Genomic DNA, 12,124 nt, shown 5'->3' on the forward strand with positions numbered 1-12,124 from the left:
AAATACGTTCTATTTCCAAATGCTTCAGTGTCCCGATTACGTATTTATACGTCTTTTGCGTTTTTTTGTACAAGAAGCATCTAGAGCAGTGGTCTCAAACCGGTCCTCAAAGGGCCGCAGGGGGTACTGGATTTCATTCCAACCAAACGAGACAAATACCTTTTCACCAATCTGGTTTCTTACAAGTGTAATCAGTTGATTGCAATCAGGTGCTGCTTATGTTAGTAGAAACCTCATTGGTTGAACTGTTTGTGCTGGATCTGTTGGAACAAAAACCAGGACCCACTGCGGCCCTTTGTGGAGTCGGTTTGAGACCGCTGATCTAGAGCTTTCGATCTATCGCCAAAACAAAAAACAAGCCTCAAAACCCATTTTAAAGCAATAAAACTGGCCACTGGAGGGCAGTAGCGCATTTGTTAAGAGCCCACAACTCAATTCAAACAGTACAACTTTATTAGGGAAGCTAGCAGAGCCCCTCCGCAGCTTGCTGCTCACGTCCACCGCACGCTCGAGGGTCCTGCACGGAAACGCGCACGGCCAAACCAGTTCCCCCCCAGGAACATAAGTTCCCCTGGTGAACGAGACAGTGGTCACCACAAAAAAAGACTTTAAAAAAAATCCATCTTTACGAGACAGTCGGCAATGAGGGAAAAGTTTAACCGCTGTCGCAGCCACCAAACATCATCTCTCAGTTAGGTAAATTGTTACTTTGCTATGAAAAGCTCTATTTGGCTGGTTGTTCATGTTATTTTGTAAAAGGAAAACATTATTCAGATGTTTGGGATGTCACTGAAGCAAAAAATAGCCGTGTTAAAGTCAAAATTATGTTTGAAATTTTTGCGTTTACAAAAAGCTCATTTTCTCCGTTTTTTCATCAGAAATTGGAAAAATGCTCAAACTAAGCTATTTTCTAATGCTGATTTCTAAAGAATGAAATAACGTATGAACTTACTTTTTTTTTCTGCTGAAAGAAGAGAGTCTAATCTTTCTTTTGGTGGGTTCCATGTTTATATAGCAATAGAACAGATTTTTTTGTGGGCCGTGCAAAATCAGTCAAAATCCAGTAAAATGGCCGGGAGCGAAGGGCCTTGCTCCGGTGAAAATGGCTGGGAGTGAATGAGTTAAGTATTCCCCTAATTCTTTATGTACCAGAATATTTGGGTTTTTTTAATTTTAAAAAGGGTAAAAAAAAAAAGTGTTTACAATATAATACATAGGCTGATATTACCAAAATTAGCGTGAGTTTAATTGCGATGAATCGCATTCCATATAATAATAATAATAATAATGAATTAATATGAGTATTTAAGACATTTTTGAGTGACAGCGAGAACCAAAAGTGTTATTTGCCATGTGGCATTTTTTTTTGCCACATGGCAAAGATCCATTTTACCACGAGGATAAAAATGCCGCATGGCAAAAAAAAGAAAAACCCCATGGCCAAAAACATGCCACATGGCAAAATCCATTTTGCCACATGGCAAAAAAAATGCCGCATGGCAAAAAAAATGCTACATGGCAAAATCCATTTGCCACATGGCCAAAAAATGCCACATTTCAAAAATTCATTTTTTCACATTGCAAAAAAAAAAAACCACGTGGCAAAATCCATTTTGTCACATGGCAAAAAAAATGCCACGTGATAAAATCTATTTTGCCACAGGAAAAAATACCACATGGCAAAATCAGTTTTTTCACATGGCAAAAAAATGCCACATGGCAAAATCCATTTTGCCACATGGCAAAAAATTGCCACATGGCAAAATCCATTATGGCACATGGCAAAAAAAAATCCACATGGCAAAATCCATTTTGTCACATTGCAAAAAAATAAATGCCACATTGAAAAAAAAAAAGCTACATGGCAAAATCCATTTGCCACATGGCCAAAAAATGCCACATTTCAAAAATTCATTTTTTCACATTGCAAAAAAAAAAAAAGCCACTTGGCAAAATCCATTTTGTCACATGGCAAAAAAATGCGACGTGACAAAATCTATTTTGCCACATGGCAAGAAAAATGCCACAGGGCAAAATACATTTTGCCACATGGCAAAAAAATGCCGCATGGCAAAATACATTTTGCCACATGGCAAAAAAAAAAAAAAAAACACATGGCAAATAAAATGCCACATGGCGAAATCCATTTTGCCACATGGCAAAAAAATGACACATGGTAAATTTCATTTTGCCACATCTAAAAAAAAAAAAAAAATCCCACATGGCAAAATCCATTTTGCCACAGGGCAAATACCACTTTTCGTTCTTGGCCCTGTTGGATTTTTATTAGACATGTACTGTGATATGAAGAAAATCTATGTTAAGTCACAATGAGGTCATGCGAATTGAAGATGATTAATTATATGAATTTATGTGAATCAACTCGCCCAGCTTTCAGGCTTAAAAAAGTTCAACCATGTCTCCAAACAATGAATTGACATTATCAATGTCGACTCATTGTCGCAACCTGTTTAAGAATTCAAAATAAGTAAGGAGTAGCCAAAAAGATCACGTCTTTATTTCTCGGCTTCCAACAAAAGAATACACACTTCATAGAAGTTGAGGGTCTATCGGTATAGTCCACTACACAGCACCAAAGGATGTGGTTCTCTACTGGAAGCAGTTTAGAAAAATTACAGGCTGGCGTAAAATCTCCTTCCAGACCTTGCGAGCGGAAAAATACTTCAGGTCCACGGAGGTGAAGCAGGAAGGAGGAAGCGGTTTCTATGTCTTTCATCAGTACCCTCTTATCACCTGCGAGTCACCAGTGGACCCCAACAAAGTAAGTCTGTCTGTCTGTCTGTGTGTCTGACAGACAAACTGTCTGTATGGCAAACTTTCTGTCTGACGGACTGTCTGTCGGATTGGGACTGTCTGACGGACTGTCTGATGGTATTTCTGTCTGACAGACTATCTGACAGATTGTGACTGTCTGTCTCTGGCTGACCCTGTTTGTCTGTGTCTGTCTCTCTGTCTTTGTCTCTGACGGATTTTATCTGTCTGACAGACTCTGTCTGACGGACTGACACATCGTGACTGTCTGTCTGATGGACTGTCTGACGGATCGTGACTGTCTGTCTCTGACTGACTCTGTCTAGGTCTGTCTCTCTATTTTTGTCTGTGATGGATCCTATGTGTCTGTCTGTCTGATAGACTGTCTGTCTGAAAGACTAACGAATTTTGACTGTCTGTCTGTCTGATGGACTATCTGACGGATTGTGACTATCTGTCTCTGACAGACTGTCCGTCTCTCTGTCTTTGTCTCTGACGGATTGTATCTGTCTGTCTGACACTGTCTGTGTCAAACAGACCCTCTGTCTGACGGAATGTCTGATGGATTGTGACTGTCTGTCTGACGAACTGTCTGATTGACTGTCTCTCTGTCTTTGTCTCTGACTGATCGTATCTGTCTGTCTGACACTGTGTCTAACAGACCCTCTGTCTGACGGAATGTCTGATGGATTGTGACTGTCTGTCTGACGAACTGTCTGATTGACTGTCTCTCTGTCTTTGTATCTGACTGATCTTAAGGATTGTGATTGTCTGTCTGACGAGCTGTCTGATGGACTGTCTGTCTTTGTCTTTAGCCGATTGAATCTATCTGTCTGACGGACTGTCTGATGGATTGTGACTGTCTGTCTGATGGTCTGTCTGTCTCTCTGTCTGACGAACTGTCTGTCTGAGTCTGATGGACTGTCTTTGTCTGACAAATTCTATCTGTCTGTTGGGACTGTCTAACGGACTGTCTGATGGACTGTGTCTGTCTGACAGACTATCGGACGGGTTGTCTCTGTCTGTCTGACGGACTGTCTCTCTGTCTTTGTCTCTGACCGATCATCTATCTGCCTGACGGACTGTCTGACTGATTGTGACTGTCTGTCTGATGGTCTGTCTGTTTGTCTCTCTGTCTGACAGATCGTGACTGTCTGTCTGATGGACTGTGTCTGTCTTCTGACAGACTGTCTGATGGGTTGTCACTGTCTGTCTGTCTGACGTACTGTCTCTCTGTCTTTGTCTCTGACCGATCGTATCTATCTGTCTGACGGACTGTCTGACAGATCGTGACTGTCTATATGATGGACTGTCTGTCTCTCTGTCTGACAGACTGTCTGAGTCTGAAGGACTGTCTTTGATGAATTCTATCAGTCTGTTGGGATTGTCTGTCTGACGGACTGTCTGATGAACTGTCTGATGGACTGTGTCTGTCTGACGCACTGTTTGATGGACTGTCTGACGCACTGTTTGATGGACTGTCTGACGAACTGTCTGATGGATTGTGAGTGTCTGTCTGATGAACTGTCTGTCTGTCTGACAGATCGAGACTGTCTGACAGACTGTTTGTCTGAAAGACTATCTGACGGATTTTGACTGTCTGTCTGACAAACTCTGATGAACTGTCTGTCTCTGACAGATTGCATCCATCTGTCTGACGAACTGTGATGGATTGTGGCTGTCTGTCTTGTGGACTGTCTCTCTGTCTTCGTCTCTGACTGATCGTATCTGTCTGTCTGACACAGTGTCTGACAGACTGTCAGTCTGACAAACTATCTGACGGATTGAGACTGACGGGTTGACAGATCATGATTGTCTGTCTGATGAACAGTCTAACGAGCTGTCTGTTAGACTGTCTCTCTGTCAGATGGACTGTCTGTCTGTGTCTGTCTTTGTCTCTGATGCATCGTATCTGTGTCTGACACTGTATGTGTCTGACAGACTGTCAGTCTGACAGACTATCTGACGGATCGAGAATGTCTGATGGGCTGACAGATCATGATTGTCAGATGAACTGTCTAACGAACCGTCAGATAGTCTGTCTCTGTCAAATGGACTGTCTGTCTTTGTCTGTCTCTGATGCATCGTATCTGTCTGTCTGACACTGTCTGTGTCTAACAGACTCTCTGTCTGACAGAATGTCTGATGGATTGTGACTGTCTGTCGGACGAACTGTCTGATTGACTGTCTCTCTGACTGATCGTATCTGTCTGTCTGACATGGTGTCTGACAGACTAACTGATAGATTGTGACTGTCTGACGGACTGTCTGACAGATCGTGACTGTCTGTCTGGTGGACTGTCTGATGAACCATCTGATGGACTGTGTGTCTCTCTGTGTTTGTCTCTGATGCATCGTATCTGTCTGTCTGACGAACTGTCTGATGGACTGTCTGTCTCTGTCTGACGGACTGTCTGACAGATCGTGACTGTCTATCTGATGGACTCTGACGAACTGTCTGATGGACTGTCTTTCCCTCTGTCTTTGTCTCTGTTGCATCATATCTGTCTGTCTGACACTGTCTGTGTCTAACAGACTGTCTGTCTGACGGACTGTCTGATGGATTGTGACTGTCGGGTGGTGGTCTCTCTGTCTCTGACAGCTTGTGTCTTTCTGTCTGTCCGACACTGTCTGTCTGTAAGTCTACCTGTCTGATGAACTGTTTGCCTTTCTGACGGACAAACTGTCTGTCTGTCTGATGGACTGTTGGCCGGACTGTCTGATAGACTCTGTCTTTGTCCATCTAACGGATTGTATATGTCTGTCTGACAGACAATCTTACAGATTCTGTCTGTCCGACTGATTGTGTCTGCCTGACGGACTTTCTGTGTGTGGTAAAAATGATGTTTTGTTGTTGTTGTTTTTTTCTTCAACAGTTTGGTCTGGAAACCTTCACAGAGAAAACTCCATTGACTGAACTGCAAATTCAGGTGAGCAAAGTGTGCAAAAACTCAACTTGAGCTGCTGTTTTTAACCGATTGGCCACCACCCGACATCTTAAGGCAGTTATGGTCTCTGTCACTGTTGATGTTTCACGCCGGTCCTTTTCAGCCAAGCAATACAAAGGCCCCCGTCAGAAACCACAGAGATGCGGGGCTTCCTAAACCCAAGGTGCAAACAGGAGGAACGGACAAGAAGGAGGAGAAGCAGAAGAATAAAAGTTCTGCAGGAGACACCAAAATTGCTCCCAAACAGGTCCATTGAAGTAAAAGAAATGCATTTTCTGGAGAAATTATCTGGGGATATACAACTGTGGCTAACTCCCTGTTTCGTTTTGTTTCTCCAGAGCGTCGCAGCACATGCCCACTTGGACGCGGTGGCCGAGAGCTGGGCGGACGGTCCGTACCTCTTCCTACTGAGCGTCCGCGAGGTGGGCGGCCAGAAGGGGGATCCGGCGCCTGCCCCTTGGAATTTGCGGCGTCAGTACACGTTTCCGGTGGGCGCCCCTTCCTCCACGCCCGCGTGTCCTCCACGTGTCTGCTTTTCTTGACAGTCGAAGTGAGCGCGACGGGACCTCGCGATTACCTCTCAGCCTCGGAGTGGCCGCTCATGCTGGTGAGACATTTTCGGAGGCTCACGATTGCATTGATCTCACGATATGGCGATGCGACAGTATCGGGTCGGGGAATCAAAAACATGACTCTTTTGTTCCTTCGCCTGTGAATTAGAATTAGTTTATCATGAGTAGACGTCTGACGCGTTTGAGGTGGGAGGGTGCATTCGCTGCCACCCTCCCACCTCAAACGGGTCGGACATCGATTGGCTGTCAGTGGCGGCCCAATGCCACGCAATTTTGGAGGCATTTCAGATCACTTCGTGTTGATTTTCGGTCGCTCCCTGTGGATTTTGGGCCATTTACGGGCCACTTCCTTGTTGATTTTGGGTTACTGAAAAGGCAGTGACTCAAAATCAACAGGAAATGACGCTAAATGCCTCATTTTAGGGCAGTTAGGGGTAATTTCCGAGTTGATTTGGAGTCACTTCCTTTTCAGTGACCCAAAATCAACAGGAAGAGACCCATTGACAGGTTACTTCCTGTTGATTTGGGAGCATTTCAAGGTCACTTCCTGGAGGTAACAGATCACTTCCTGTTGATTTCTGGGCCTTTACCGGTCACTTCTCGCTTATTTTGGGAAGTGACTCCAAATCAACAAGGAAGTAACCTGTAATTGCCCTAAAATGGGGCTTTTCATGTCATTTCCTGTTTATTTGGAGTCGCTTCCTTTTCAGTAACCCAAAATCAATTGGAAGTGACCCGTAAATACCCCAAAATCAATGGAAAATGACCCGTAAATGCCCCAAGATTAAATGGAAAAAAACTGCAAATGGGTCACTTCCTGTTAATTTTGAGGCATTTACAGGTCACATCCTGTTGATTTTGGGCACAGAAAGGCAAATGACCCAAAATCAACAGGAAGTAACTTAATTTCCCTAAAATGGGGCATTTGAGGTCATTTCCTGTTGATTTTTGGTCACTTCCGTTTGCTTTTGGGGCAATTACCAGTCACTCCCTGTTGATTTCGGTTGAATTTACAGGTCACTACCTGTAGATTTTGGGTATCTGAAAGGGAAGTGACACTTCCTGTTGATTTTGGGTTACTGTGAAAAGGCAAATGACCCAAAATCAACAGGAAGTAACCTGAAATTCTCTAAAATGAACCGGAAAGGACCTGTAAATGGGTCCCTTCCTGTTGTTTTGAGGCATTTACAGGTCACATTCTTTTAATTTTAGGTTACAGATAGGGAAATCACTCAAAATCAACGGGAAGTAACCTGTAATTTCCCTAAAATTGGGCATTTGAGGTCATTTCTTGTTGATTTTTGGACACTCCTTTTGCTTTTGGGGCAGTTACGAGTAGCTTCCTGTTGATTTTGGGTTACTGTGAAAAAGAAGTGACTCAAAATCAACAGGAAGTAACCTGAAATTGTCTAAAATGAACCGGAAAGGACCTGTAAATGGGTCACTTCCTGTTGTTTTGAGGCATTTACAGGTCACATTCTTTTAATTTTAGGTTACGGATAGGGAAATGACTTGAAATCAACAGGAAGTAACCTGTAATTTCCCTAAAATTGGGCATTTGAGGTCATTTCTTGTTGATTTTTGGACACTTCCTTTTGCTTTTGGGGCAATTACGAGTCACTTCCTGTTGATTTTGGTTGCATTTACAGGTCACTACCTGTTGATTTTGGGTTACGGTGAAAAAGAAGTGACTCAAAATCAACAGGAAGTAACCTGAAATTGTCTAAAATGAACCGGAAAGGACCTGTAAATGGGTCACTTCCTGTTGTTTTGAGGCATTTACGGGTCACATTCTTTTAATTTTAGATTACGGATAGGGAAATGACTTGAAATCAACAGGAAGTAACCTGTAATTTCCCTAAAATTGGGCATTTGAGGTCATTTCTTGTTGATTTTTGGACACTTCCTTTTGCTTTTGGGGCAATTACGAGTCACTTCCTGTTGATTTTGGTTGCATTTACAGGTCACTACCTGTTGATTTGGGGTTACGGTGAAAAAGAAGTGACTCAAAATCAACAGGAAGTAACCTGAAAATGCCCTTAAATGAACTGGAAAGGACCTGTAAATGGGTCACTTCCTGTTGATATAGTGACATTTCTGGATCACTTCCTATAGATATGGTGTCACTTCCTGATAATTTGGGGTGCATTTCAGGGTCACTTCCTGTAGACATTGGGTCACTTCCTGTTGATTTTGGGTTACTGCAAAGGAAGTGACTCTAAATCAGCAGGAAGTAACTTTTAAATACCCTAAAATGAAACTGACAGGACCTGTAAATGGGTCACTTCCTGTCGATTTTGGGGCATTTCAGGGTCACTTCATTAAAATAACCTTAAATTTACCCTAAAATGGGGAATTTCACACCATTTGTTGTTGATTTTTGGGCATTTGTTTGTAACTTCGTGTTGATTTTTGGTTTTACTTGTAACTTCCTGTTGATTTTGGGACATATACAGGTCACTTCCTGTTGATTTTGGTTTGGCTGACTTAAAAGGAAGTGACTCAAAATCAACAGGCGGTAACCTGTAAATACCCTCAAATGAACTGGACAGGACTGTTAAATGGGTCACTTTCTGTTGATTTTGAGGCATTTCAGGGTCACTTCCTGTTGATTTTGGGTTACTGAAAAGGGAATGACTCAGAGTGACTCTAAATCAACAGGAAGTAATTTGCTCTTTTCATGAAACTGAATTACTGGATACTCACTTGGATATAAAGTAACGGAATGGAGATTCATGACCAAGATAAGTCGTTAGCTGCCACTGACAGTGCTAGACGTCCAATCCTTTTGAAGTGGGAGGTCTGACAGGAAAAGAAATTGTTTGACCTGTTAGCTAAGCATTTCCTCTCTCCCTCCCGCCGTTCAGTTCTACATGGGGATGTGCGTGGTGTACGTGCTGCTGGCGCTCTTGTGGCTCATCCTGTCGGCGTGCTACTGGAGGGACCTGCTCAGGATCCAGTTCTGGATCGGAGGCGTCATCTTCCTGGGGATGCTGGAGAAGGCCGTTTACTACGGCGAGTTTCAGAGCATTCGATACCACGGATTTTCGGGTAGGCGTACCTCACTACAGGCTACTCACGATGTACAAATTAGTAGAGGTTGAGATTTGGGATTTTGAAAGGCCAATACCGATTGAAAAAATTCAGCCGATTATAGCAATTTGGTAAGCTGAAATTTGAAGAAATATATACAGTATATTCAGTAGTTTAAATTTATTTCATAGATAAGCGGCTCGGAAAATGAATGAACTTACTTTTGTATCACTGGCCATAAATCAGCCCAATATATCGGTTCTCCAACATATCTTTATAGGGAAAATGACTAACTTACAAAAAAAAAAAAAAATCCACATATCGGTCATGGAGTGACCTTTATAAGATAATCATCCAAACAGTGAACATAAGTTATCATATTGGTGAATATCGGCTGGACTTGGGGGAAAAAATCCAAATATCAGCCGATATATCGGTCAACCAATATATCGGTCGACGTTTAAAAAAAAAAAAAAAAAAAAATCATCACCCAAACAGTAAACATAAGTTATTTAAGTTAACTGTTATGTCAGTTTTGTATTGGCTGGTATTTGCCGATCTTGGAAAAAAATAGCCACATATCGGCCCGATATATCGGCCAGCCTATATATATAGGTTGACCTTTTTAAGAAAGATAATCGCCCAAACAGTGAACATAACAGTTATGCGATTGCATCGGTTATGTATCGGCTGATATCTGTGGATATTAAAATAAAATAAAAAATCCCAATATCGGTCATGGATTGAACATTATAAGATAGTCATCCAAACATTGAACATAAATTATTGAATTACTGATATCTGCTGATTTAAAAAAAAAAAAAAAAAAAAAAAAAAAAAAAATCCAAATATCGGGCCGATATATGTGTTATGCTATTATATCGGTTATGTATTGGCTGATATCTGCCAATATATCGGCCTTTTTAAGAAAAATAATCAGCCAAACAGTGAACATAAATGATCCTAATATATTGCATGATATCGGCTGATCTTATAAAAAATATCGGCCCGATATATTGGTCAGCCAATATATCGGTCGACCTTTTATAAAAAAAAATAAATAAACAAATAAAAAAACCATCATAACCCAAACAGTTGACCTAAGTTATGCTATTATATCGGTTAAGTATTGGCTGATAATTGCCCATTTTGGGGGGCGTGGAATCAACATATCGGACAGATTAATCGGCAAGTCGGTATAACAGTTGATTTTTATAAGAAAAATAATCGCCCAAACAGTGAACATAACAGTTATTATATCAGTTAAATATCGACTGATACCCGCAGATTTCAGTTAAAAAACAAAAAAAAATCCATATATCGGTCATGGATTGACCTTTATAAGATAATCATCCATACAGTGAACATAAATTATCCTATTACTGATATTGGTTGACGTTTGGGGGGAATCCAATAATGAGCCCGATATATCGGTCAGACAATATATCGGTCGACCTTTTATTTAAAAAAAAAAAAAAAACTATCATCATACAAAAACCAATAACAGTTATGCTTCTATATCGGTTATGTATTGGCTGATACCTGCCGATCTTGGAGGGTGGAATCCAGATATCGGCCCGATATATCGGCTTTTATAAGAAAGATAATCAGCCAAACAGTGAACATAAATGATCATCTAACATATTGGATGATATGGGCTGATCTTGAAAAAATTTTAATATATATATATCGGCCCGATCTATCCAGGGTACCCGAGAGTTATTAAAAGTATTAAAAAGGCATTGAATTTAGTTTTCCATTATTAAAAGTATTAAATTAGCTGTCGTAAGTCTGGAATTTTTTCACCGTGGTTTTAATTTTCAAGAACATCTCAGCGCAACCTAAATCATATCCGTGACGAAGTTTTTTGTTTTTTTTTAATCCATAACGAAGATGACGCGTAGAATTTTTACGATGCACTGCATCTCGTGCGTGCGCGCCGTTAGCATGAACATCACAACAGCAGGCAATCGCACAGTACCAGGCCCGGAGTGGCTAATCGGGAGAACCGGGACAGTTCCCGGTGGGCCGGCCCGACCTTTGGGCCGGTCGTAATACACATTTTTAACGAAGCTTTCAGTTGAACTATTTACTAACGGCATCAAGCAAACCCCGCTTTGCATGATCAATTGCGGCCCTTCTAGCATTCCGTACTTTGAAATTCGATACCCCGCAACAGGCTCCCTCGCAGTCTCCAATGCCGCCAGCTCTGCCTCTGGGAAAGAGTATCATGCTATCATCCTGTTGACTTGATTCTGGAAAAACTTAATTTTGGGTTTTAATGGCTGAAATGGGGCACGTTGAGGCAGCATGACGAGCGTGAACCCGTCTGACTGTTGGCGCGACCCATTATCGTTGTTTTTTAGCATGTTTGGATAAAAGTACAGCGATAAACCGTAAATGAACATGCAGAATGAAATATTTTTCATGAGAGCACCACTAAAACTTCCGCCATGGAGGCTCCGGGCACTATTTTTGGGCACAAAGACGGAGCATTGGGGTGAAATCCACGTTCTCAGGCAAAACATAAGTTGGGCATTTTAACCCAAAACATTGCACTCTGAGGTGGACTGATGAGCGTGAACTATCCTGAAATACACATGTGTCTGAACTAGAGCTGAAACGAATACTCGAGTAACTCGAGTTTAAAAATTGATCTGAGTAATTTTATTCACCCCGAGTAATCGTTTATTTTGACAGCTCTAAGCATCACGTTTTGCTCGGACTACTTTTAATGCGGGACAACGCGCTGATATCACGTGCGTAGAGGAAGAAGCAAAAAAAAAAAAAAAAAAACTG

At 41.7% G+C, this 12,124-nt stretch overlaps 1 protein-coding gene across 3 annotated transcripts in view; it reads left to right on the plus strand.

Moving 5' to 3' along the window:
• The window catches only part of zgc:162698 (Transmembrane protein 87A-like), a 33,258-nt gene that overhangs the window by 1,154 nt on the left and 19,980 nt on the right, over positions 1-12,124 (plus strand). For all 3 annotated transcript variants that reach the window (XM_057839053.1, XM_057839052.1, XM_057839051.1), the window contains exons 4-9: positions 2,663-2,782; positions 5,649-5,702; positions 5,824-5,967; positions 6,059-6,191; positions 6,266-6,327; positions 9,160-9,343. In XM_057839053.1, the coding sequence (XP_057695036.1) occupies positions 2,663-2,782; positions 5,649-5,702; positions 5,824-5,967; positions 6,059-6,191; positions 6,266-6,327; positions 9,160-9,343 (697 nt within the window). The remainder of the gene's footprint in view (positions 1-2,662; positions 2,783-5,648; positions 5,703-5,823; positions 5,968-6,058; positions 6,192-6,265; positions 6,328-9,159; positions 9,344-12,124) is intronic.

Source organism: Corythoichthys intestinalis, chromosome 6, assembly GCF_030265065.1.
Source record: "Corythoichthys intestinalis isolate RoL2023-P3 chromosome 6, ASM3026506v1, whole genome shotgun sequence".
Classification (NCBI taxonomy): domain Eukaryota; kingdom Metazoa; phylum Chordata; class Actinopteri; order Syngnathiformes; family Syngnathidae; genus Corythoichthys; species Corythoichthys intestinalis.